Below are 26,033 nucleotides of genomic sequence, written 5' to 3'. Positions count from 1 at the left end.
TGTGGATTAAAGCCTGTTGTACAGTCTTTACCTTGTTTGTGTCTGATTCTGTCTAACAGCGCACCACATACAGTAGATGCAAAATCTCTGTGGGGAAGAGCCCTGGCTAAGGCACTCTCATTGTTACAAGTGAGTTTAATGTAAACAAAATAAAGTGGATTGATGCAATGATTGAGGTTATTTGTTGATGTAGAAAGAAAACTCAGTGTAAGGTTCATGTACAATGGATTCACAAACTTTACTTTCAAAATAAATAGAAAACTCACTCTGCTCTCCAATCTCCAGGATAGATGCAAAACCTGGGCAGGCTCCATGGAATTTTGTTCCTTCACCCCAAATGCTGGTCTGATTGGATAAGCAAAGAGCTAGAACACAAATGGTCTTGTCTTAAAAGGGTTCTCCCTGGGTGCTCCTCAACACCGTAGGGAGCTCTCTTAATTCTATCCTGTGTCTTTCATAAGTTGTTGCAACTGGCTGAGGGACACCTGACGATTTTGACTGCAGATGCTGGAAAACTGAAATTAAAAAGTGCTGGAGATTCTCTGCAGATCGGGCAGCCTCTCTGGTTCAGTCTTCACCACAAAGGGCTATCCCTGCTTCTCTCTCCACAGATGCAGATGCTGAGTGCAGCATGCCATTTCTAATCACATGGGCTGACCCATTGGTTATGTTGGGCACCATACTCACAGCTTCAATTCCTTTTGCAGAGCGCAGCGCAGGAGATTGGTGAGGAAACCGAAGATGGTGCCATCTATACAATAACACTGAGGAGAGTGCAGGTGCACCATGCTGCAAGCAAAGGACAGCGATGGCTCGGGGTAAGCAGCGATTGAATGCATCACTGCCCAAAATCCCACAAAAGCAGGAAAGAATTCTTCCCTTCCTCCTATTCCTGTCCATACCCCCTCAAGTTTGTTGCAGTTTGAAATGAATGAAATATGAATGACGGCGCAATGCGGTTAAAATTTGGCGCTATCTGTAAAGACTTTGTATGTTCTCTCCATGACTGTGTGGACCTCCTCTGGATGCTCTAGTTTTCTCCCACCCTCCTGAACTTGCAGGGCTTGTAGGTTAATTGGTATATTTGGGCAGTGCCAGGTTTAATCCTGAAGATGGGTGCTGTCATTCTTAAACTTCAATCTTTACGCCCTTGTGCATGTGCTTCAGTTTTTCCCCCCCACCATCCCAAAGACATGCAGGGGGGTTGACTGAATTTTTTTAAACATTTAAACAAACAGCACAGTAAAGGGTCCTTCTGGCCCACGAGCCTGTGACCCTCAAATTAACCTACAACCCCTGTATGTTTATGGTGGGTGGGAAGATACTGGAGCACCTGGAGGACACAGAGAATGTACAAGCTCCTTGCAGACTGCAGGGTTCAAACCTGGGGTTGCTGTTGCTTTAATAGCATTGCACAAACCACTACACTAACTGTGCTGTCCTTGGCTACTTAACTTGCTGCTTAACTTGCTGCTTAGTGTAAATTACTAGAGAAAGAATTAGTTGTTGATGGGCATGTGTTTGAGGAAATAAGGAGAGGGGAACTAGGACTAACGATAGCTAGCATAGGCCTGATAGACTGAAAGGTCAGTCTAAATATAAAACAATAAAAACTAATGTTTAAGGCCTGATCCTTTGGTGAGGCACCAAAACAGCTTGACAATTTTGTTTTGACAATTATCCTTTGGATGAGATGTTACACACTGTCTTGCTCTTTCATACTATCTGGTTGTGAACTAGAGCAAAGTGAAGGAGATCTGAATGGTATTTAGGCCAATTTTTGTCCCCAACCAGCACTGAAAAAAAGACTCTGCTGGAGGAATTTGATGGAGGAAAAGAACCTCTCCCCTCAGATGCTGCTCAACCTTCTGAGTTCCTCCAGCAGGTTTTTGTTTTGGGCTCTACGTTATTTGAATTGCCCGATCATTTGTCTCACTCCTGCATGTGAGGCTTCCGTGCACATAGATGGATGCTGCATTTATGTCCGTCTATTTATATTTCTTCTGGACGGATCTGCTAAGATGAATCAGCCTTTGTCACCCTCTCTCAGCCAGAAACTCTGCCACTGGCATCATCCACTTGGTTTTGGACTCCACCCCCTATGCAGGCATTCTGTTTATTTTCTCAACTCTTCCCCCTTTTTTTCCAGTCTGAAATGTGTCTATTTCCTCTTTTTCTCCTTGAAGGTCAGTCTGTGTCTCTCTGGTGGGCTCCCTCTCTCTGCTGAGCATTTCCACAAGTTTATTTCAGCTATCCTACATCTGCAGTTTTTTTGAATTCTCATTTCACAACTGTTCTCAATGCTACCAGCTATTTCTAGACTGATTTTCTTTGCTTATCTTCATGTTGCAGTGTGTCTGGTTATCGTGCTACTGTGTGTATAAAGTTTGAAGTGTACATCTTGGCTGCCGTGCTTCTGATGTTACTTCAGTGGTCCACTTCACTGGCCCTGAAGCAGCTTGAAATACCTTGTGTTTTGTCCTTTGAGCTTGGTCCTGTCTACACATTTGAAAAGCTGCTGTCTTGTGTTATTCAGCCACTCCCTGGATAAATTTGCCTGAATCAGAATGGGAGCTGTATTTAATGAGGTTTTGTTGCTTATGTAATGCCAAGCAGCAAAGGACAGGAAGCTTGCATTGTCCCAGACCATTTCAACAGCAATAAGAATAGAGTTTTGGGTTACTTCATTTGTGCAGAATGCTCTATCCACAGTCTATTACACTTCTAACCCTGAGTCATCATGACAAACCTCCTTCTTCTCGACAGGTAGAGAGTGAGTCTGCCATGAGCCTGTACGAAACATGCAAAGTGCGAACCATCAAGGCCGGGACCCTGGAGAAACTCGTGGAGTACCTGGTATCGGCCTTTAAAGGCAACGACTCCACCTATGTCACCATCTTCCTCTGCACTTACCGGGCCTTTGCATCAACCAAACAAGTGTTGGACCTACTGCTCAACAGGTGACTACAGTGACAGGTGCACAGACCATTGAACTGGCTGAAGTTGGTTCTGGACCCTAGAGTAGCCATTCTCAACCTCTTTGTTTTAGCTATGGGACTCCTCTCAAAGTTTATGGGCCCCTTCCCTGTGAAGCAGTCAAGTTTAGTTGATTTCTTCCATACTTCTCTTCTACCAATTGCATAAAAATATTTTGATTTCAGTCCATGCCCCCCCTCTCCACCCACCCCTTAAATGTGCTGTGGTTCCCAGGAGAGCTGTAGGCCCTTGTTGAGAATGGCTGGCCCAGAGTAGAGAAAGCTGCGAAAGATGAGATGACAGAGGGTTTCAGTGTAAAGATCTGAGGCTAAAGGTGGGAGGCCCTGAATACAAGCAGATCTTTGAAAGGAAAGCTGTTTCCCAGGAAACCATTTGATGTAGTACTCACCATTGTGGGGTGTAACTTCAAATCTGTTGAAGAGAAAGCGAGTTAAATACAGTATAAAAGACAGAAAGGATTAGAAGGTTAAGATGAAGAGATGCACAGAGCCCCAGTGTGATTAGCACTGCCCAATGCCTGTTGCATATTTTTGTCTCTGACCGATTCTGTTGTTACCATATTATCTGATGAAAAGCTCAAGGCCAGAGAGCCTTTCAGTGTGCTTGAATTGAGGAAGGCCAAGTAAGAGCCCATGTTCCAAACATGATTGTTTTGGACACTTGACTGCTTGCCACTAAAGCTGAAACCTGGTTCTTGCATGAATAGTAGAGGTTTGGGTGAGGTATTGGATGGAGACCCCAGACAGAGATCATCACACCAACCCTCTTCTATTTAACTGGTGGTACATTGCCATACCAGTTGTCCTTGAAGAGATACTGATCAAATCTAAGTCCTTTGGAGCAAAAAGCCACAATACACAGATCTTAAAATTCTCAAATCCTTTCCTCTCCATATAATCCTAACTCGTTGATTTTAATTTCCCTCGTGTCACCTACAGATACGGAAATTTGCATCAAATGAATGGGGATGTTTCAAAGCTTACCCCAGATGACAGGATGGAATTGAAAAGGTAAGGCATTGGTAATGATTGAATTAGGTATTGTATCCTTGGGAAGACATTAATTTTAATGCAATTTACCCTCCCCATCAATGTTAGTGGCAATTCTTTCCAATGTTCTAAGTCTTCCTGTATTTTCTTCATTAATGGCTGATAATTTAATTTGTATAGGTGGCTTAAATTATTATCTAATCTAATACCTAGGTATTGGATTGCTTGTGTTTGGCATTTAAATGGTGATTTTAAAAAAAATTCTGTATAATTCACATTACTCATTGGCATCATTTCACTTTTATTTGCGTTGATCTTGTACCCCGATATTTCTCCATACTCCTTCAATTTCTTATGTAGTTCTTTTATTGATATTTCTGGTTCTGTTAAGTATACTATGATGTCATCTGCAAATAAACTGATTTTGTACTCCTCCTCCTTTATTTTTATCCCTTTTATTTTATTTTCTGTTCTTATCAGTTCTGCCAATGGTTCTATTGCTCAAGCGAACAGTGAGGGAGATAGTGGACATCCCTGCCTAGTTGACCTACTTAATTTAAATTGGTTTAATACATATCCATTTACTGTCACCTTCGCCAGTGGTCCATTATATAATGCTTTAATCCATTTAATATATTTTTCTGGTAGATTGAACCTCTTTAATACTTTGAATAAATAATTCCATTCAGCCATGTCAAAGGATTTTTTTGCGATGAAAGCAACAGCCACTGTTGGCATCTTATTTCCTTGAACTGCATGAATGAAATTAATAAATTTACAGACATTATCCGCTGTTCGTCTTTTCTTAATAAATCCATTTTGATCTTGTTTTACTATTTTTGGCACATTATCGGCCAATATGTTTGCTAATAATTTTGCTATTATCGTATAGTCTGAGTTAAGTAGAGATATTGGTCTGTATGATGCTGGTGTTTGTGGATCTTTCCCCGTCTTTGGTATTATTGTAATTGTTGCTGTCTTACATGAATCTGGCAAGTTTTGTGTTTCTTCTATCTGGTTCATTACTTCCAGGAGAGGAGGAATTAATAACTCTTTAAATGTTTTATAGAATTCTATTGGGAATCCATCCTCTCCTGGTGTTTTATTGTTCGGCAGCTTTTTTAATATGTCCTGTACTTCCTCTATTTCAAATAGTTTTATCAGTTTGTTTTGTTCCTCTTCTTGCAATTTTGGCAGTTCAATTTTAGCTAAAAACTCTTCCACTTTATCATCTTTCCCCTTGTTCGTAGTTTGGTATAATTGTTCATAAAATTCCTTAATATTCTCATTAATCTCCATTGGATTATATGTAATTTGTTTGTCCTTTTTCCTTGATGCCAATACAGTTTTTAACTTGTTCTGTTTTAAGTTGCCAGGCTAATATTTTATGTGTTTTTTCTCCCAGTTCGCAATACTTTTGCTTTATTTTCATTATGTTCTTCTCCACCTTGTACGTTTGTAATGTTTCATTTTTTTTTGTCCGCCAATTCTCTCCTTTTCGTTATATCATCCCTTTTTACTAGTTCCTTTTCTCTCCCTTTCCAACTGCTCAATTTCCCAATTGTAGTCCTTTTTCACCTTGGTTACATAACTTATCTGCCCTCTAATGAAGGCTTTCATTGCGTTCCATAATATAAATTTGTCTTTCATTGATTCTGTGTTTATTTCAAAATGTGTTTTAATTTGGCATCCAATAAACTCTCTGAATTCCTGCCTTTTAAATGCATGGAGTTTAACCTCCATCTATATGTTCTTGGTGGGATGTCCTCCAGTTCTATTGCTAATATCAGGGGTGAATGATCAGAGAGTAATCTAGCTTTATACTCAGTTTTCCTAATTCTTCCTTGAATATGGGCTGACAAAAACATATCAATCCTTGAGTATGTTTTATGCCTACGCGAATAATATGAGTATTCCTTCTCTCTTGGGTGCTGCCTCCTCCATATATCCATAAGTTTCATTTCCTGCATTAATTTAACCATAAATTTGTGTACTTTATTCTTTTTGCTTGTCTTTTGTCCAGTTTTATCCAACATTGGATCCAAATTAAGGTTAAAATCCCCTCCTATCAATATATTTCCTTGTCCATCTACAATCTTCCAAAAAATATCCTGCATAAACTTTTGATTCTCCTCATTTGGTGCATATATATTGAGTAAATTCCAAAATTCTGAGCATATCTGACACTTTATCATTATATACCTCCCTGCTGGATCTCTAATTTCCTCCTCTATTTTGATTGGTACATTTTTTATTAATTAATATAGCTACACCTCTAGCTTTTGAATTATATGATGCTGCCGCTACGTGTCCTACCCAGTTTCTCTTTAATTTGCTATGTTCCACTTCAGTTAGAGGAGTTTCCTGCACAAATACTGTATCTATTTTTTTTCAGTAAATTTAATAGCCTCTTCCTTTTAATTTGGTTATGTATTCCATTAATATTTATAGTCATATAGTTCAACGTAGCCATCTCATATCTTGTTTACACCTCATTTCCACTTGCTCACCACCACCATCCCCCTTTTCATCTCTGTTTTCCCTTTTTAAACTCAATGTATGACAACACATTTAAAACATAAAATACTCCAAAAACTCCCACATCCAATATTACCTTAACCCCAAATGCCCTTCCTCTCTGAGTTGCCCCTTATCCCTTGCTGGGCAACCACAACTCCCCTCTCCATTTGGATTGTGATCCTGTTCGCAAGCGTCAACTGATTTCGCAGTGATGGTTATTCTCTCCCTCCTCAACCCCCTCAGATAACACTTTTTTTACACATATAACAAAGCTCTCTTTTTTTTCCCTCTTACTTCCGTCCTTCCCTTCTCTTCTCCCTCTTTAGTTCTTTACATAAACATTGTTTTTACATCTTTTATATACTTTATCATCATTCTTCATTCTTGTTACATTTCTTCATCTCTCCTTCTGTCCTGCAAACGTTCTGCGAATTCTTGTGCTTTCTCTGGATCCGAGAACAGTCTGTTTTGCTCCCTGGGGATAAATATTTTAAGCATGGCTGGATGTCTTAACATGAATATATAACCTTTTTTCCATAGGATCGATTTTGCTGTATTAAACTCCTTCCACCTCTTTAAGAGTTCAAAACTTGTGTCTGGGTAAAAAATTCTTTTTTGACCCTTGTATTCCAATGGTTTATTACCTTCTGTAATTTTATTCCTTGCCCGTTCCAGTATATTTTCTCTTGTCGTGTATCTCAAAAATTTTACTAAGATGGATGTTGGTTTTTGATGTGTTTGTGGTTTCAAAGCTAATGATCTGTGTGCCCTTTCTATTTCCATCTCTTCCTGCATTTCTGTCATTCCCAGGACCTTCGGGATCCATTCTTTTATAAATTCTTTAATATCTGTGCTGCCTTCATCTTCCTTCAGGCCCACTATTTTTATGTTTTCCTACATATAATTTTCTAACATATCAATTTTCTGAGCTAACAACTCTTGTGTCTCTTTAATACTTTGTCACTTCCAGTTTTCCTCTTAAGTCGTTTACTTCCATTTCTACAGCCGTTTCGCGTTCTTCCACATTTTCTCTCTTTTCCCTATTTCTGTCATGACCAGTTCTAATCTTTGCATTTTATCTTCTGTTCTTTTCATTTTTCTTTTAATTTCACTAAATTCTAATGACAACTATTCTTTTAATGCTCTCATTTGTTCTTCAAAAAAAGCTTCATCTATATTTTGACCATCTATTTTACCTTCTATTTCTCTGTGAAGATCTTGGTCTTCTTCTTCCTCTTCTTCTGTTTCTGTACCTGTGTTTGTGTCTTCTTCTCTTCTTTGTATCTGTGTCTCTTCTGATTCTCCTAATGAGTTGCTTGTATCACTTTGTCAAGCTTCTTCTTGCTGGGCCTCTTGCTGTTGGTCCTCTCCTTCTGAGCTGCTCATCTGTTAGGCCTCCTGCTGCTGCTCCTATTGCCGTTTACCCCATCGACTTTCTTTCTCGCCTGGTACTTCACTCCCTCTCCTGCCCCCTTCCTCATCTTCCAGCTGAGAGCCCTGGTGTCGGGCGTCCGTCAGCTGGTCGCTCCTTGGTTGAGTTCCCCCCCTTCCGTCGGTGTTTTCTTTTACCTTGGGTTGCGCACTGCTCAAGTGCAACTCCTCGCGCATGCGCACTTGTGCACTTTTGTTTGGCTCAGAGAGCCATTTTTGCCGTCCACCGGTCGGGGGGGGTGGAGAGGGGTCACGACTCTGCAGGGCCGACACCAACCTCAGAGAACGGGCGTTCTTCGCCAACACGGCTCCCTGTTTCTTCGTGCAGCTAAGGCCTTCTTCTTTCTTTTTGGGTGATTTTTCTTCTTATTTTTTTCCCGTTTTTACTTTTTCTTTCTTGGGTGCCATCTTCTTTTTCTTCTCTGCAACTTTATCTTTTATTTCTTTTATTTTATAATTTGTCAAACTTTGTCTTTTCTTGACTTTTTTTCTTATGGAGAGGGCTGGTTTACCCTACCGGCCACTACTCCATCACGTGACTCCTCCCACATTCACCTATTTCTGAGGACAATTAAGAGTCGACTACTTTCGAAGGTTGGAGCCAAACATGAGTTGGGAAATATGAGGGTGGCAGGCTTTTTTACCTGAAGGATGTTGCTTGGATTTTTACTTATTTTTATAAATGACTTTTTGGTCAGATTTTGGTTTAAATTAGATATATAGTAACAGGCCCTTCTGGCCCATGAGCCCATGCCCCCCAAATACACTAATTAATCTCCAACCCCCATACATTTTGAAGGAAACCAGAGCGCCTGGAGAAAACACACGCACACATGGGGATAAAGTACAAACTAATTGCAGATGTTGGCGAATTCGAGCCTGGGTCGCTGGCACTGTAATAACATTGCACTAATTGTGCTACTGCTTTATGGTTACTGTTACTGAGAACAGCAATTGATTCCAGATTCAAGGTAAATGGTAGGGTACTGAGGAGTGCAGTAGAACAGTGGAATCTGGGAATACAGATACATTATTCCCTGAAAGTAGCGTCACAGGTGGATAGGGTTGTAAAGAGAGCTTTTGGCATATTGGCCTTCATAAATCAAAATATTGTGTATAGGAATTGGGATGTTATGGTAAAGTTGTACAAGACATTGGTGAGGCTAAATTTGAAGTATTGTGTACAGTTTTGGTCACCTAATTAGTGGAAAGATGTCAATAAGCTTGAAAGAATGCTGAGAAGATGTTGCCTGGTCATCAGGAATTGAGTTACAGGGAAAAGTTAAATAGGTTAGGACTTTATTCCCTGGAGCATAGAAGAATGAGGGGAGATTTGATAGAGGTATACAAAATTGTGAGGGGCATAGAGTAAATGCAAGTAGGCTTTTTCTATTGAGGTTGGGTGAAGTACAAACCAGAGGACATGGGTTAAGGATGAAAGGGGAAAAGTTCAGGAGGAACTTCACAACAGAGTAACAGGTGTGTGGAACAAGCTGCCAGCTGAAGTGGTGAATACGGGCTCACTTTTAACATCTAAGAAAAATTTGGACAGGTACGTGGATGGGAGAGGTATGGAGGTCTATGTACTGGGGTACAGATTAGAGGGATTAGACAGAATAATAGTGTTGCATTGGCCAAAGGGCCTGTTTTCTGTATTATAATGTTCTATCTCATTACTTGTGGTGGGGCTTGAAGTCATGTCTTTGGATCAATCATCCAATCTCGGGGTGCTGCTTCAGTACATTTCCACACCCTCATTTGATTTGAAGCCACAGTGGTCCAGCCATTTGCTGTTTGAAAGAGCATTGGTCATTCATTGCCCTTGTACTCTTCTTTCAGTACTATTTCCTCCATTCTTGGAGCCTGGCTTGATCAGTATTCTGAAGATTTCAGGAAGCCGCCAGATTATTCCTGCCTCAAGCACCTGTACGCTTACATCCATCAGATGTTTCCAGGTTCAGATCTACAACGCCGTGCTCGTGCCCTTCTGGGAACATTCCAACGACACAAAGAGCTGGATCTTGTTCAAGATGGTAAGTTCTTACAGCATCATCTCCACAAACCCCATCCTCTGCATCACCACTGAGATGTTGTCCTTTCTAGAGAAAGGAGTCACAACTTGTACAGTGTCTCCTGATAATTAGAAGCCCCTTTCACACTTGCAAGTCATCCAGGAATTAACAGCTAATCGGCCAAAAAATGGTCTATTGTGGAATGAAAATTGTCCCAATGGGGGGGGGGGTGGGGGTAGTGGTGGTGGACCTGACTTAACAGAATGTCGTGTGGCAGAGAAACCCCTCCATGAGTGCTCTGTGCATACAGCCGTGCTTACAGCCCTTTCTCTGGCACATGGCATTCTGGGAGGGCAGGTCCGCCGCTTTTTTACCCATGGTATTTATAAATTGTGCACTATAGCGCTATCAACTTTCCCACACTGTTTAAAAATTGTCCACTATTGCTATTTATTGCTAGCACTTTCTCACGGACCCTTAAAAAAGTCAGCCCAACAATGGGCTGAAGGGCTCATATTCTGTTATACATAAAGCCTAATTATGTTTATAATTATGCATGATTAATTTTGTTCAAATATAAGACCATAATACATTGATCAGGATTTAGGGAATGGCCACCATTTCTTGATGCATTGTGATGTCACTGGTAGAAGATAGAACATTTCTAACCCTGGAGATGGCTCATTGCAAGTTTGAACGTGTGCAGTGCCCCATTTAAGAGTGGTCAGGTGTGAACAGCAAAAACACCATTCCTTTCCCAGGACAATGAATGACCAATTTATTGGGACCAAGTGTAAAAGGGACTATAGAGTCACTTCTGATGCTACTGTCTGGCAATGGGTTACAAGATAGTTTATGGCAACCTGCACCATGCACCCTCATGGGGATAAAGAAGATTAAATGGGAGGAGGCAGTGGTGTGGCAGGGAGTGCTACTATCTCACAGCAATTCTGGCTCAATCATAATCTCCAGTGCTGACTGTGGAGTTTGCGTGTTCTCCACAGGTGCTCTGGTTTCCTCCCACAACCACAAATTTGGCTTGTTGGTCGATTCATTAACTCCTCTAAATTACCCCTACCATAGGTAAGTGGGATGTGAGAGGATGTAGGTTACGGGGAATAAGTTTAGAAGTGGGATTGATGGGACTGCTTTGAAAGCCAGCATAAACATGAAGTTTGGAGTAAACAGGAAATACAAGAACAAAAGATGTGCAAATAATTTTGACCATGCTCATTGACTCATCTATTGTATATTCCTGTGACTCGAGTAACACACTATTTACAATTTATTTTGAGTGGCATCCATCCATGTGAATTGGTATGGCAATTATTAGTTGCACAGTCTGTCTCCATCTCTTTGCTTGTAGTGGTTTCCAAAAATAATGGAACAATTGCTATTCATGTTTATGTAGTGCTTTTAGCACCCCAATGGTATTAAATTAATTGCATTGAACAAAAGGAAAATAAAAACAAAAGTTTCTGGAAATCTGAAATAAAAGAAAATGTTGGAGATGCCCATGCGCCATTTATGAAAAGGTGTGCAATGATAATGTTCCAGATTGATGATCTTTCATCATATTCCATGAAAGCCCTTCGATCAGAAACAGTAACTCTGTTTTTCTATCTGCAGATGCAGTGGGGAATCTCCAAGATCTTCTATAAATATTTAAAGTTTTAAAGCATGTAGAGTGAAATGGTTTTCAAGGATTGATTTAAACAGGCAGAAATGGGGTGAGGCAGAATGGATTGGTGGGTGACTTCTAGAGCTGGGCAGCTGGAGGCATAGCTGCTCTGGTGGTGTGATTAGAATGACAAGAGTCAATTGACGGATATATTTGATCGTTTACTATGTCTGGTTGTGTGTTTGCAGCAGCTGATCACAGTAGCTGCACTTTCACGATGGTTCAGGAGAATGGGTTTGAAGAACCAAAGCCCGACTTCATGACCTTTCTCGCCAATGTGGTTGCTGAACAGTTCACATTAATGGATGCGGTGAGTGTAGATGAAGCTTGTCACTTCCTCGGGTAAAAGTACAAAGACAATGAAATTATGACAATGAGAAGTCAACCCCATTTCCTTCCTGTACCCTAAGATGAATTATTTTTGTTATGGTGTACTGCCTTTCTACTGTTGGTAATTCTTTCCATTCCACCCAATTCATTTTCCACAGTGGCAATTTCTCTTCACTCCTGTGTTTAAGCAGGAAGAAGGAAGAGATCAGTTGAATATCTTGCAACTTTGAGTTCCCCAGGTTGGGCACATAGTTGTTGGATTTCCATATAGAGGGCATTATGCACATGGCCACATTCATTGCCAGAACCCATTTCAAGAAAGGGTCCTGACCCAAAACGTTGGCTGACCATTTCTTTGTTGATGCTGCCTACCCTGCTGGGTTCCTCTGCCTCTCATTGTTGTTCATGATCAGGGCATCAGGTCCTGCACTGGCGCTTGAAATTGACCATTTAGATTGAACACTAATGTGTCCTTCTGCTCACTGGCATTCAGTCAAAACATTCACAATGCTATTCCAAAATATTAATGACCATGCAGCCCATTTTCTATGATTTGTTCTGTTTTCTGGAGGTGCTGGTTATGAGATTCTACTTCTTGTGTTCAGGAGTTGTTCAAGAAAGTAGTTCCATATCACTGCCTGGGAAGTATCTGGTCCCAGAGGGATAAGAAAGGGAAGGAGCATGTGGCACCGACGATCCGTGCCACCGTCACACAGTTCAACAGGGTTACGAACTGTGTCATTGCAACCTGTTTGAGTGACAAGACCTTGAAATCTCAACAGAGAGCCAAGATCATAGAACGATGGATTGAGGTGGCCAGGGTAAGTAAAATGTTAGATAGGTTTATTGAGTAATGTTCCTTTTAGAATCTGAAACATGGTGTCTCACAAGGATTGTATTGAAAAGGTATTTGTGACCATTTTGCATGGTAGAATCCAAGTCTAAGAGGGGACATGGCTATTTCTGGACATGTTATATGGTCTGTTATCTATAAAAGCCCCAGAGCTTGGGTTTCCAGCTTTGATTGTACATGTTCTCAGAGATTTAAATACATAACCTCCTGTCTTCATTGGCCTGACCATTGTATTTCCAGTTTTCCATTGACCTACCAAACACTGAGGTTGGACATCTCTCAGTGGAAGCAGAGCAATATACAGTTGTTACTGTTGCACGTTTGCTCAGAACATTTAGCTGAGGACAAATTTCTACCTTCAAAAGTTCTGAGTTTTTTTTTAAAAAAAAAGACTCCCTTTTGTAAGACCTCTTCAATCTTTCTTTCCCTTTGCACAGGAATGCAGAATCTTCAAAAATTTCTCTTCACTACGAGCTATCCTCTCTGCTTTACAATGCAACTCTGTTCACAGGCTCAAGAAAAGTTGGGACGAAGTATCAAGGTAGGACTGTAATAAAGTTTACATTCCAATTCCTTCATCTTGTTAGCCAGTTTCTTCTTTATCCCAAGGGTACTATTTCCTCCTTGAATTGGCAAATGAAACTCTATCTGTGGTTTTATATTTTCTAAATTTTATAAAAAATATAGACATACAGCATGGTAACAGGCCATTTCAGCCTACAAGTACGTGCCGCCCAATTTACACCCCATTAACCTACACCCCCAGTACGTTTTGAACAGTGGGAGCCCCTGGAGAAAACCCACACCGACATGAGGAGAAGATGCAAACTCCTTACATTGTGAGATTCGAACCCAGGTCTGGTCTTTATTGCTGGTACTGTAAAGGCATTGTGCCTGTGTTCCTCTAATTCTTGTCTTTGATTAGCTCAATTTTAACCTCTTCCTCATTGACAGGAATTTCTTCAGCTGTTTAGGAGCCATAAACCTGAAAATCCCTCCTAAATCTCTCAAATTCTCTCTATCTCACCCTTTCACATGCTCACTAAATCTATTGCCCTAACAGGTCTTAATGAACCTTAATCTCATCTTTGATAAGATTCATGTGGAGTGCCTTGAAGTTTTAAAACTGCTGTATAAATGCAAGTTGTTGAGTTATCTCCTTTCCATTCCTGGACCAATTTACATTCTCTTGTGTTTGACTTTAAACCTTGAGTTTTGAGTCTGTTCTCTTGTGAAGCTTCATATTCTGAACTTTGAACTAATATAACAAAAATTTCTACCCCCAATCCAGGGACATAATTGTTATGCCCATCTCTTTCCTCTCAGCAGACCAAGCAGTTATCAGAGACTGAATGTGAGACCTCCTACTGTAGAACCGAGAGGCTATAATTGGAAATTAGTCTATCTTGAGTTTTGATCATTGATAAATGTTGGGAACTTATTGATGGTTCTTTCACAAAAGGATGGCTAAAGAGCTACTTTAGTTCATGTCAAAATCGTAGTGTATTGATGTACAATTTATAAAGCCTCCTACACGTGGTTTAGAACAGTTATTCTCAACCTTTTTTTGGCTATGGCCCCCTTAAGACTCTGCTCAAAGTTTATGGGGCCTCACCCTGTGAAGCAGTCAAGTTTAGTTGGTTTCTTCTGTACTTCTACCAATCACATTAAAAAATTAAAAAAAAAATTAAAATTGTGTTTTCAGTTTGTAGCCTCTTAAATGTGCTGTGGGCACCCCCAGGGAGGTGGTATGGCCCCCCCCCCCCCCATTAAGAATGGCTGTTTTAGAACATGACATTTGAGAGAAATCGAACTTTTTCCAGCCACAGCTAGTTCTCGTTTCCTGATATTTGCTTGAGGTGTGGCAGATGTTATGGCTCATTCCCACATTTGTTGTTGACAAATTTCCACTCTTCAAGGGTTGGTGGATAATGTGACAAGTTCCTATGTTTGAATGCATGTCTTCAAAATTTGGATGGCAGTAATATAAACACGTTGATTACGGAATGGGCACTTCTTTGTTGTACAGCAAAACCCCTGGTATCCAGCATCTATGGGGATTGCTAGATGCTGAATTAATATATTTTCTGGTTGCTTGAGACTTACTCTTGCAATGCCTTACTAATAATACCTACATTAAGAATAAACAGTTTAAAACACAAAAATACTGTACTGTACATGCATTGAACAAACTTCACTTGTATGAATATCTATATCTATACAACTTAAAGCATTTACTTTATTTTCATTTGCATTCTTTGAAAACATTTAACCATCGCTGCATCTGCAGGTTCCTCCCCCTTCATGGAGCCACTCAAAAGGCGAACAATAACATTTAGATAATTAACTCCTCCCCCAAGTTTACAGATCAAGCCTCTGATCAGGGAGACTTGCTAAGCAGGGATAAGGAGACACTTTAAGAGAGTCACCCCAATGGTGAGTGGCTTCAACTAGCTCTTTATCCTTGGTGATGTCATTGCTGTTTCACACAACTTCATTCAAACAGCTGCTACAAGCAAAGCATGACCAAGGCACTCCACTGGCTGAATACTTGCTCCCATCTTCACCAAGGTGTATGTGTTACTTCAGAGAAAATGTACTTCTACAATTTTATTTTTTTCCCCTGTTTCTCTATTCATCATTTGCTTCAATTCCGGATACTGTATTGTGAATACCAGATATCAAACCAATGGGCAGAAATCTGTTCATTGCATGTTGTACATAGTGAGAGTTGTAAAAGCACCTTCCACTGTATTGGGGTCTAGCTGTGCTTGGATGTAAACTGCCATGTGTAGTGAATAGGATACATGCTGTCCCCACAACACATACTCCATGTAATCAGTATGTTCATTAGAAGCAAGGCCCAGCAAATTAAGTTTTCTGAATTTTGCAGAAGGCAATTTTGGCTTCAATTCTAGTTTGCTGTTATATAAAACAGGAACTTGGTGCTCTGATTTGAGGGAATTTGTTAATCTTCAGTTATCAATTTTCCTGTAACTAGCAAATGGTGTTGCATTGCTTCTAATATTTTATGTCCTCGGTTCGATGTTTGCAGGGAGAACATTCGGATATTCCAAGAACTGTCTGAAATCTTCTCCGATGACAATAACCACTCCCTGAGCCGCGAGTTGCTCATCAAGGTAAGAAATTGTAGTTCCTCTTATAAACTTTAAGGATCCAATCATCCACCGATGATTCACTCAAGCGAGTCCAGTTAATGCAATCTCATTAGCTCTCCGCTAATGCATCATGCATTGAATCAGGATTCTTCTGTTACTTCTGCGCCTTGAATTGTGCATCATCAGCTTTCTATTTTGAGTTTTGCGTTGTTAACTTTTGTCCTGTTTTGGGGGATTGTTAGCGTGGGACACTGAAAAAGAAATGCATTAAACCCTTTATGATTTGGGATGAAGTTGAAAGAAATGTTTATTCAGGCAAGTTTTGTAAAATGAAGACTTCTAAATTGATATCTGTTCAATACATAAATGAGCCTGGCTGAATGGAATGTCAACAATAAGTCCTGAACAAGTGTGCCTTGGTAATCCATACCTGCTCACACCTGTTTGGCAGAGCTCTGAGTCCTTTTGGGTCATGAACATCAAGACGCAAAACAAGCAAGAGTTTTAAAAAATGAATGATGCAAAGAATCCTGGGTGCAATAAGGCTGGCAAATAAAACTCTGAGTTTCAGTGTTCTGTGTTAACCATTGCCAAAAACCACAACTGTCAACAATACAAAGCTCATGATGCACGATTGTAATGGAAATCTGGGGTCTCCATTAATGTGTGAAACTTGTGCAGTCTACTTCAGTATGATGTGCACCGACTGTTGTCAGTGACACCCAATTAACTTGAATAATCTCAAGATCCGTTCTCTGTAAAGATATGCAGTAAGCAAAATATAGGGAGTAGCTGGATGTTATTCTGTTTTAACTTTGTGGAAATCTCCTGTATTTGATATTTTGTGCTTTATTCTGCCAGTGAATCTCCTCTTGAGTCATTGTCCCTGCGCTGTTTATTGATTTAAACAGAGTTTCATCCCAGCAAACATTTACTCTTGCTGTCCCCTGAGATTGAAGGAGCTTCCACACAAAACACACAAATATCCAATTACAAATACTGTGTGTGAAGATATTCAAGAAATAAATATCAGATTCTGGAAATCAGAAATAAAAACCGATGTGGCTGAAACATTCAAAAGATCAGGCAGCATCTGTGGAAACAAACAGTTAATGTTTCAGGTCAGTTCAGATGAACACCTTGAATCTTTAACCCTGATCTTCGTTCCACAAATGCTCTCTGACCTGCTGAATGATTCCAGCAATTACTCTTGTTAATATTATGCCTTTTTAATTTGGATGTGCAGCACACTAACAGGCCCACGAGTCCATGCTGCCCAAATACACCCATGCGACCAATTAACCTACCAATCCCACATGTCTATAGAACATGGGAGGAAACTGAAGTACCCGGAGAAAACACACATGAAAATTGTACAAGCTCCTTGCAGGCAGCTATAGATTTGAACTCTGGCTGTTGGCGTTAACCACCACTAAGGTCGGAACATATGTTTATGGGCCCAATCAACCCTACTTCAATGGCCTTGCCCATTCTTAACCTGTGTAAAAACTGTAGGCTCTAAAAACTCATCTTGTCCTCTGCTTCTGACCTTCATGATTACTGACTATACCAATTGCTGCGCAGGCCTCTGCCTGTGGATTTCCCTCGCACAACCTCCTTACCCTTTTCCCTCCACAAAATGCATCTCTCTGCCCAATTCTGTTTTGGGGGAAATTTAGGGAGTTTTCACACATTAAAGCAGGTTTTTCATTGTTGTTGAACCCAACAAGTCTTTTAAAGCAAAGCCAAATCCATAACAAGGGCATTAGTTACAAATCTCTATTACTGATGTGCAGGGCTTTTACCAAAGAGAAAGGAAAATAAAGCATTCTGCACTTTCAAACAAAAGTTGCAGAAGGTCTGAACCTATTAGTTGAGTGATTAAGCCATTGTATAAAACCTGCAGTGTGGTTAAAGTGAAGGTTATACTTTGGCTTCCTGGAAGCAGCAGTAAGGTCAACATTTCAGGCATGTAGCAAGTGTCATGGAGATCTGACGGCAGGATGTGGTTGTACAACCAGTAATCAACGAGTGCTGATTATGGGCCAGTCACCTCATTCTTGCCAAGTCCTGGACCTTGCACTTTTAACCAAGCAAGCTGAAGAGTTGTCAAGTCTCAAGTTTCTAAAGGCTTTTACCATCTAGCTCAGTTTGTGGTAAAGCTTCAGTAACTTAATGAAGGGAAAGTTCACACCACAGCATTCTTTAAAACACTCCATGACTGGCCCTGAGCTTCCGTTCCACCCCCAGCAACCCACAACTCTCATTCTTGTTTAGACTCTTACAGTAAGTTTGCAAGCCTGTGGAGTGTTTGTCACTGGGTTAATGAGTCAGTTGAAACTTCCCTGACGTCCTCTGAGCAATCAGGTAGTGAAAACCAGCTTCATTCAGGATGGATGAAAGTAGCTGGTGGATAGTGCCCTGGTCTGTTGTGGGGCTTGTTCTACAGATGGCACAGTCCAACAGCGCTACTGAAAAGTAATTTAGAAACAAGAAGTTTGAGCAGTATTTCCCCTTGTACCAGCCCCTAGGCAGTAACAGCATGTATTTGGTGCAAGTGTAGTCCCTTTGGGAATGAGGTGGGAGAAACACAAAGCTCAGATTGGTTCTCTTTCATTCTCCTCAGCATATCTGGATAAAGGTTGCGACCTGGAGAAACTGGAGAAACTGACTGACCCTTTCTAATATGGATGCTGCCTGACCTCTGACCTGTGGATTTCCTCCAGCAGATCAGTGAATTGCCATGTTTGTGTTCCTCAGCACATCAGGGTTGTTCATTTCCTGCCTTGAAAGCCCTGAGCTTTTGTCAAATATTGTGCCACCACCTACTGGAAAGGCAGGGTTTAGCACCTGCTATCAGTTTATTCTGAAGACTGAATCAAGCATTCTTTGACCAGTTGTGTGTTTGCTCACTGTACGTTTGTCTTTTTTTTTTCATATTCTGGAATTCCAGGAGGGGACCTCAAAGTTCGCTACACTTGACATCAATCCAAAACGGGCTCAGAAAAGACAACAGCAACAAAAGGAGTTGGTAGGTTTGCTTCTGAGATCTATCTGAGTCACCCAAGGCAGTGGGTTTTAGTTTGTCCATCATCTTTAAGCCACTGTGACATCAAATTCCGAAGAAAAAAACTATTCCCTCTCATGATTCTATATTTCTCTACTGGATTTTCGCCATCGGCATTGATTTGAGACACTCCCACAAACTCTTGAAAATTGGTGGATATCCACATAGTTAATATTGTTTTCATTTGCAATAAAAATAAATCTATAAATTTGATTCCAATAAAGTGCTGTTGCAATTGCATTTTGTAGTGCAGTTTTTCCTGTCTGCCTTGCGCTGTGGATGTAAGAAAGCAGGCAGTAAACAACCCAAATTCAGAAAATAAGATGATGGAAATGAATGTTGAATTAACATCCATTGAGGGGACAAGAGAACTGCATAATTGTAAAAATATACAAAGAAAAAAGAATTTGGAAAGTGTTTTCTTTAGAAAGCTCTTGCAGCCCATTTTAATTTCCTGCTAAAAATCAACAACCTTTTACTCCATTCAGATTTTATTCCCACCAATTCCTCCTCCTCCCCACTCTGGCAGATTTTACCCAGGGGGCAGCTTATAGTGGCCAATTTGTGTGTCAATCTACAAAGTGGCACGGTTAATGTAGCTGTTAGTGCCACACTATTACAGCATCAACGACCCTGGTTTGAATCTGGAACTGTCTGTAAGGAGTTGGTACATTTTTCTTGTGTTTGCATGGGTCTCCGCTAGGTGCTCTGGTTTCTTCCCACTCTTCAAAAATATTCTGGGGTTGTAGGTTGATTGGTATATTTGGGTGACCCGGGCTTGTGGGCTGGAAGGGCCTGTTACTGTGTTGTACATTTAATTTAAATCTTTATGATATAGAAGAAACCACAGCACTGCAAGGAAACCCATGCACGTGATCAGGGTTGTTCCGGGGTTGTGGAGCTGTGAGGCAGTGACTGTTAACTGCACCACTCTGCTATCCTATGATAGCAAAACCCCCAGTTCTGGATTCACCAGCCATCAGAAGAACATCATTATCTAGTATGTATGTTTCTCTTGGGATTAGTAAGATGTTCTGTTATAGGACTTGCCCAGACACCTTTCATCTGATCACTTTGCCAGTGCAGTCAGAAGCTTGTAACCTAACAGGAAGGTGAGACCAATTGGGAAGTTTAATAGCAGCATATGAATTGTAATGGAGACTGCCATATTTCCTTCTCCACTGCAGACCAGGGTGCTAATTAGTCATTTCTTCTTGATCAATATTGCAACTGTCTGTTGTATTTTTCTAGGGAGTCATGCAGGGTACAATCCCATACTTGGGAACTTTTCTCACTGACCTGGTTATGCTGGACACTGCAGTGAAAGATCATTTAGACGTAAGTAAGAAATAACCTGAGATCTGCTTCCAAATGCAGCATTTATGTGTAGCCTGGAAAATTCCTTTGACTATGATGGTAAATGTGTTCCTCAGTGGTGTAGCCAAGTGATTAACTGGAGATCTTAAATGGGTCACCTCTCTGTTCTGTGCCATCTTAATAGTGAAGTAATTATTCACAAGCCTTGTCAGCAGTTCCTTCAAGACTAGTAATGGTAAATTGGTATCTGGCTCTGTTTTTCAGGAGATTTGGATGTTTCATCCACAATGTTTGCTGTCTGTTGATCCTGCTTTAAGTGGTGCAGTGAATTTCGAGTGCCTGATAGAAAACATGATCCAAATTTCCATTCACAATTGGGTTTCTGTGTGATAGTTCCATTGAACACATAGTTCTGACACAGTATATGTGTGCAGTGGTATCATCTGTTACAGGAGGACTGGTGGGGCAAGTTGGAGCCAGGTCAGCATTGTAGGAAGGAATGGGGCAAGGCTGATGCCATAGATTGGGAGAGACTACCATTGGAGAGTCAATGGAAGGATATGATAGACTGATTATAATATTGGTTTGAGGAAAACCATTCTTAAAATCACTTCTCAGAATCTCCCACTGCCTAGTTGAAGTAAAATTCCCACAGTGCTTATTAAAGGCAATTTTATTTGGGTAGGGCAAGTATTAATTTAAATCTTGCACTACCCCAGCTCTCAACTACTGGCTGGTTGAAGTTGTGCTCTTAAACGACTAGACTGCAAAACTTAGTTTGAGTTGCATACTATGATGGGAATGTTCAAATGAATTGGCTTTGCTTCTGAATAAAGGCATGGAGAGAGGCAGGAATTACATGCATGGCGTTTGTCTTCTGGTAATCTGTTCTTTTCTTATTTCACAGGGAGGTTTAATCAACTTTGAGAAAAGGAGAAAGGTAAGTCAATTAATGGTTGGCTTCATTATTGAAGGGCAGTATAATTCAGCCGTCATGTTGCAGACCAGGTGTTCCCCATGAAGTGGCTATTGTGCTGGGGTGCAGGGCTGAATGCCCTGTGCTCCTGCACATGGTTCTATAATTCCCAGGGAACGGTTGTATCTCAATTAGACAACCAGATGGCACCAAGTACTGATAACTAGGGCTCTAATCACACAGTGGTTCAATTAATGACCCAGCATCCAGACCTGAACTATTGGTGCAAAGTGGGTATGAATTGTTCCAATGCACTTGGGACCTTGCAATCTGTTCCAGGACATACATACCTTCTCCCAATAGGATATGCAGCTGTTTGGAATACAAGTACTGGTATCATGTGCCATTCACATCTGGGCAATAAATAAATATTTTAAAAATCTAGTATTACAGATGAGTCTATTTAAGCAAAATCTGGGCCTACTACCTGCCCTTGTAGAGCAGGTGACAATCATAGCTAATAGTTGTTATGGGGGCTTCCAGAGTCTTTATCTGGTCCTTTGAGGAATGTTCATATTGCATCAAGTGCTGTAATATTGCAGCCAGAATTTGGAACACTTCCCACACTGTGAATTGGGAGCATGTGGTGCACAGGTATCTGCTTCTAAAGTGTAAAACCGCTCCTGAGAATGGTTAAATGGGATAGTGAAGACTGGGGTCAAAACCTGGAGCTGAGAAAATGGACCAGGGGTGCAATGGAAGACAGGAAATGTACTCTATTGGAAGAGACATAGAGAAGAGAGAGATGTGAATGCTCATTTACTGCACACTTCATTGACACTAATGGGTGTTCCTCTTTTTCCAACAGGAGTTTGAAGTGATTGCACAGATCAAGTTGCTGCAGTCTGCCTGCAACAACTACTCATTTACACCAGACCATCGGTTTGTTGACTGGTTTCATAGTGTGGGGCGACTGACGGAGGCAGAGAGGTGAGAGGTCGCTTGTACTGAGCTGGAGGGGTAGAGGGTGGAGAGGGTTTGGGGAGTGTCTGCATCCCTGCTCAGTACACTTTCACACTGCACACCTTCATGTACCCACTTGCCCAACACACATGTCCCTCTGTTAGCTTAGTGCAGTCAATCTCTATGGTTGAGGTATATTTGGTTTTAAACTGAGGATCTGGTGTAAGTGGAATACCCTGCCCAGGGAGAACAGGGAGCCAAGGCCCAGTGACTGTGAGGCCAGACCATGATTTTAAAAGCTTCTCTGAATAAAGGAGATTGAAAGGATGAGAGGTGCAGGAAGATCATGCTTAACTTTGTTACTTTTTTTAAAATGATGTTGTTACTGTGATTCCAGTTACAACCTGTCCTGTGAAATTGAGCCTCTGGCAGAATCTGCAAGCAACACTCTGAAGGCAAAGAAGAACACGGGAATCATTAAACGATGGAGCGAGTGAGTGTCCTTTGCTACCTGGCCTTGGTAGATGGGCCTATTGTAGAATGTAATGATATCATAGATAGGCCATTTAGCCTACTTGAATTCTGTTGGCTCAGCTCATACCCTCGAGCCTTGCAAATGCATTTTCTCTTTCAAATTTTATCCAAATCTCTTTTTGAAAATTGCTATTGAATTCATTCCTTTCCAGATCAAAATCCACTGTGTGGGGTGGGGAAGGAGGAATGCTTCTTATCTCATCTCTGATCCTCTTGCCAGTTTTCTTGCATTTCCACCTCCCCCACCCTCTGGTCACTGAACCCACAACCTACCTTTACTGTGATATTGAGTTGTAAGGACATAAGAAACAATAGCAGTAATAGGCCATCACCCCTGTTGATCCCTATAAGAATTTTGTGCTTCAATGAGATTATTCCAGACTCGAATGAATATGGGCTCAATTTGCCTTCTCTCTTCACGGAAAAATGTCTCCATCCAAAATTCCTTATTGCCTTCCCTTCTTTGGATGGGAAGTCCAGACTTTTATGGAATATTCCACATGCTATCTTTCCAGTGCCAAGTGAAAGTAATTTACCTTTGTGCTCACTGTCTCTGGCCTTTTGTTGCAAAATATTTGGCTTCCTAAATACATTCTGTCAGAATGAGTGGTTGAACCACCCTCTTTCCACCCCCCACCCCTTCCAAGGGCTGTGCTGGAACTCTTGATTTTGAAAGTCTGTTTGAGTGGCTGAACTGCATGCCAAGGGTCAGGTACACAGGTTGATCTTGGGTTGGGTCAGTATTTGGGAATTGTGATAATTGGTCTGTGTTCTTGGGGAATGGGGGCTGAGTGCAGGACATTAGACAGGGATATCTATTGAAAGATTAATTCCACTGGATGTAAAGTTCAAGAAAGTGAGAGGTGAGGTGAGGATGGCAGGGGCGCTCCAGTAGTGTCACCATCTCTCAAAATTAGGTTAAGGGAGAACCCTGAGCAGGAAGAAATGAGGCTGGCCATGGCTCATCGTACTTATTTTTCACAGGAGAAGCAGGCAATTCAGCCCATCAAGTTTTCATAGTGGTCCCATTCCCTGACTAATCTTTCCTGCCATCAACTCTCCCCAAATCTGCTACTCAATTATACCAGCAACCATTTGTGCTGAGCAATTAACCTGGGAATGAGTGAGGAAGTCATAGTGTCACAGGGAGAACAGGCAGGACCAGAGGCCAGAATTGAGTTAGGCCACTGGAGTTGTGTGATAGCAGTGTGTCTGGTTACACAATTGGCTGAGCAAAGATGGGAAAGGGAAGATTGGAAGCAAATTGTTTACAAGATGGAGATTGTTCTGTTCCCACCATGACACTCAGAAAGGCAGATGTTGCAGTGTGGTCATGCGAAACATGGGAGTGAGTCTGTAGCCTGGTTTATATTAATGCTGATATCAAAAACATCAAAAATGGTGGGAATGTTCATAGTGATTAATGATAACCCCAATCATGTACCTGCCAGTTCAACATTAGATCTGCCATTAAACCATTCAGCTGTTGACTCCCTTCTTCTTCCTTGTCCCTCATAGCAGGCAGACGCCAGCCACAGATTCTCCAACCACCAGTGCCCAGTCCCGATCGTGTGAGCAGCTGAAGTATGGCCCATACTTGGGCAGCGGGGATGGAGCAGACTCTGTTAGCGTCACGTCCGCTGGCTCCAGTAGCTCCGATGTCGAAGAAATCAACATCAGCTTCATCTCAGAGTCTCCGGATTCCCAAGAGAAAAAGGTAGGGGTGAGCTTGTGCATCAATAAGCTGCCCTTTCATTGTGAGGCCTGGTGCAAAAGGCTGTGCCATCCATACACTGTGGAGAATGTGCTTACCCAGTTTTGCCAGAGAGCCTCCTGTAACTTAGCAGCCTGTCACTAAAGATGCCTTTAGGGGATACGAGACCCACCCTACCTATGATGGCACACTATGAGAATGAGCTGAGATGTATCTCTCTTGGTTGTTCCGCTCCCAAGATTTAATCCATTTTTCCTCCAGTTAACTGTTGATTCATCCATCGATTTGGGGTTTCCAACTCTGTGATTATCCTGGAATCTCTAACAATAGATTAAACTCCTGGATCCTTCTGGGAGTTGAATGAAAAATAGTGGCAAATTACAAATGGAACAGCTCAATTGCTCTTAAGTTTGCTCCAAACATGTTGGAGTTGAGCAAGGAAGAGCTGGTTGATTAGCTGTCAGAAGTGAATGATAAAGAAGCCACTTTGCCTTCTAGTTGGCTGTGGAAGTTGCAGGCACGTTGGCTGGCCAGTGGGAAGATGCTGGCGTCGGGAGTTGGAGGGAGGTTATCAGCTGACGTGCCCAGCAGCCTCGTGTTGGTATTTATCCCATTCACAGACACATCCCTGCTGGATCTCCACTTTGTTTTCTTCATGATACTCCTGAAGCCTAAAGTGCTATGCATTCCCTCCCAAGATTCAAAGAGGAACCAGCAGTTGGCAACTTTGGACACAATTGCAATATTAAAAAAAAGTGTTAATATATCTGCGATCTAGTCTGCTCTACCACCCAAAAATGCTCAAACCTGCTGAGTGCAGCTAAATTTAATTGCTTCACCACTGGTAACTATGCCTTCAGCTGCTAAAACCCTCAGCAATGGAATTCCTTTCCTAAACCTCTCACCCTCTCCTTTCACTTTTAAGATGCTTGTTGATCAACCTTTTGTTCAACTCCCACAATGTCTTCAGTGTGACTGAAAGTCAAATTTTGCATGTCCATGTTTGTGTGAGGTACTGAGGGCTTTGATGTTGCATTAAAGTTGCTGTGTAAACAGATGGTGACTGTAAGGTAGGTGGACATGGTGCAGATAAAATGCAAGGGTGCTGGTGGCAATGCTGGGGTTCTAGGTGGATGCACACTGTGAACCTTTGCAGAATTGACTGAGAAGCTTGGTTTTATTTCAGTTCCAGTGTTTTTTTTTAACTGAACATTGGATGTACCAGCTTTTATCTGGCAGGTACAACATTCCAAACTGGGTCAGACTGGGCGATCTTGGTACCAGTCTTGTCCCGATGGTAAACTTTATTTTTTTTTTCCATATTTCATTTTCTTTTAGTTCTGGGGATCAACATCGCTGTCCTCATTGGACACATCTGGAATCGGCTCAGGGTCAAGCAGTGCCTCCTCTTCCTCAGTTTCCTCCACACCCATAACGTCCTCCAGAACGCACAAGCGCTCTGTCTCTGGGATATCCAGCTACTCCACACTATCTCTGCCACTTTATAACCAGCAGGTGGATGACTGCTGTATCATTCGGGTCAGTCTGGACGTTGACAATGGGAACATGTACAAGAGCATTTTGGTGAGT

The 26,033-nt window shown here is 41.4% G+C and overlaps 1 protein-coding gene across 7 annotated transcripts in view; it reads left to right on the top strand.

The window, feature by feature from the left end:
• LOC138736365 (ral guanine nucleotide dissociation stimulator-like) overlaps positions 1–26,033 on the top strand; it is a 152,219-nt gene that overhangs the window by 122,275 nt on the left and 3,911 nt on the right. For 4 of the 7 annotated variants that reach the window (XM_069885788.1, XM_069885781.1, XM_069885772.1 and 1 more), the window contains exons 2-16: positions 708–818; positions 2,767–2,960; positions 3,936–4,007; positions 9,777–9,970; positions 11,819–11,940; positions 12,566–12,781; positions 13,251–13,354; positions 15,869–15,953; positions 18,886–18,963; positions 20,251–20,337; positions 21,224–21,256; positions 22,101–22,222; positions 22,593–22,688; positions 24,248–24,446; positions 25,782–26,027. In XM_069885788.1, coding sequence (XP_069741889.1) covers positions 708–818; positions 2,767–2,960; positions 3,936–4,007; positions 9,777–9,970; positions 11,819–11,940; positions 12,566–12,781; positions 13,251–13,354; positions 15,869–15,953; positions 18,886–18,963; positions 20,251–20,337; positions 21,224–21,256; positions 22,101–22,222; positions 22,593–22,688; positions 24,248–24,446; positions 25,782–26,027 — 1,959 coding nt within the window. The remainder of the gene's footprint in view (positions 1–707; positions 819–2,766; positions 2,961–3,935; positions 4,008–9,776; positions 9,971–11,818; positions 11,941–12,565; positions 12,782–13,250; positions 13,355–15,868; positions 15,954–18,885; positions 18,964–20,250; positions 20,338–21,223; positions 21,257–22,100; positions 22,223–22,592; positions 22,689–24,247; positions 24,447–25,781; positions 26,028–26,033) is intronic. The other 3 variants (XM_069885767.1, XM_069885809.1, XM_069885798.1) reach the window with 3 other exon arrangements.

The sequence above is a fragment of the Narcine bancroftii genome, chromosome 1 (genome assembly GCF_036971445.1).
Source record: "Narcine bancroftii isolate sNarBan1 chromosome 1, sNarBan1.hap1, whole genome shotgun sequence".
In the NCBI taxonomy this organism is placed as follows: Eukaryota; Metazoa; Chordata; class Chondrichthyes; order Torpediniformes; family Narcinidae; genus Narcine; species Narcine bancroftii.
This window is presented reverse-complemented; position numbering and strand designations above follow the sequence as displayed.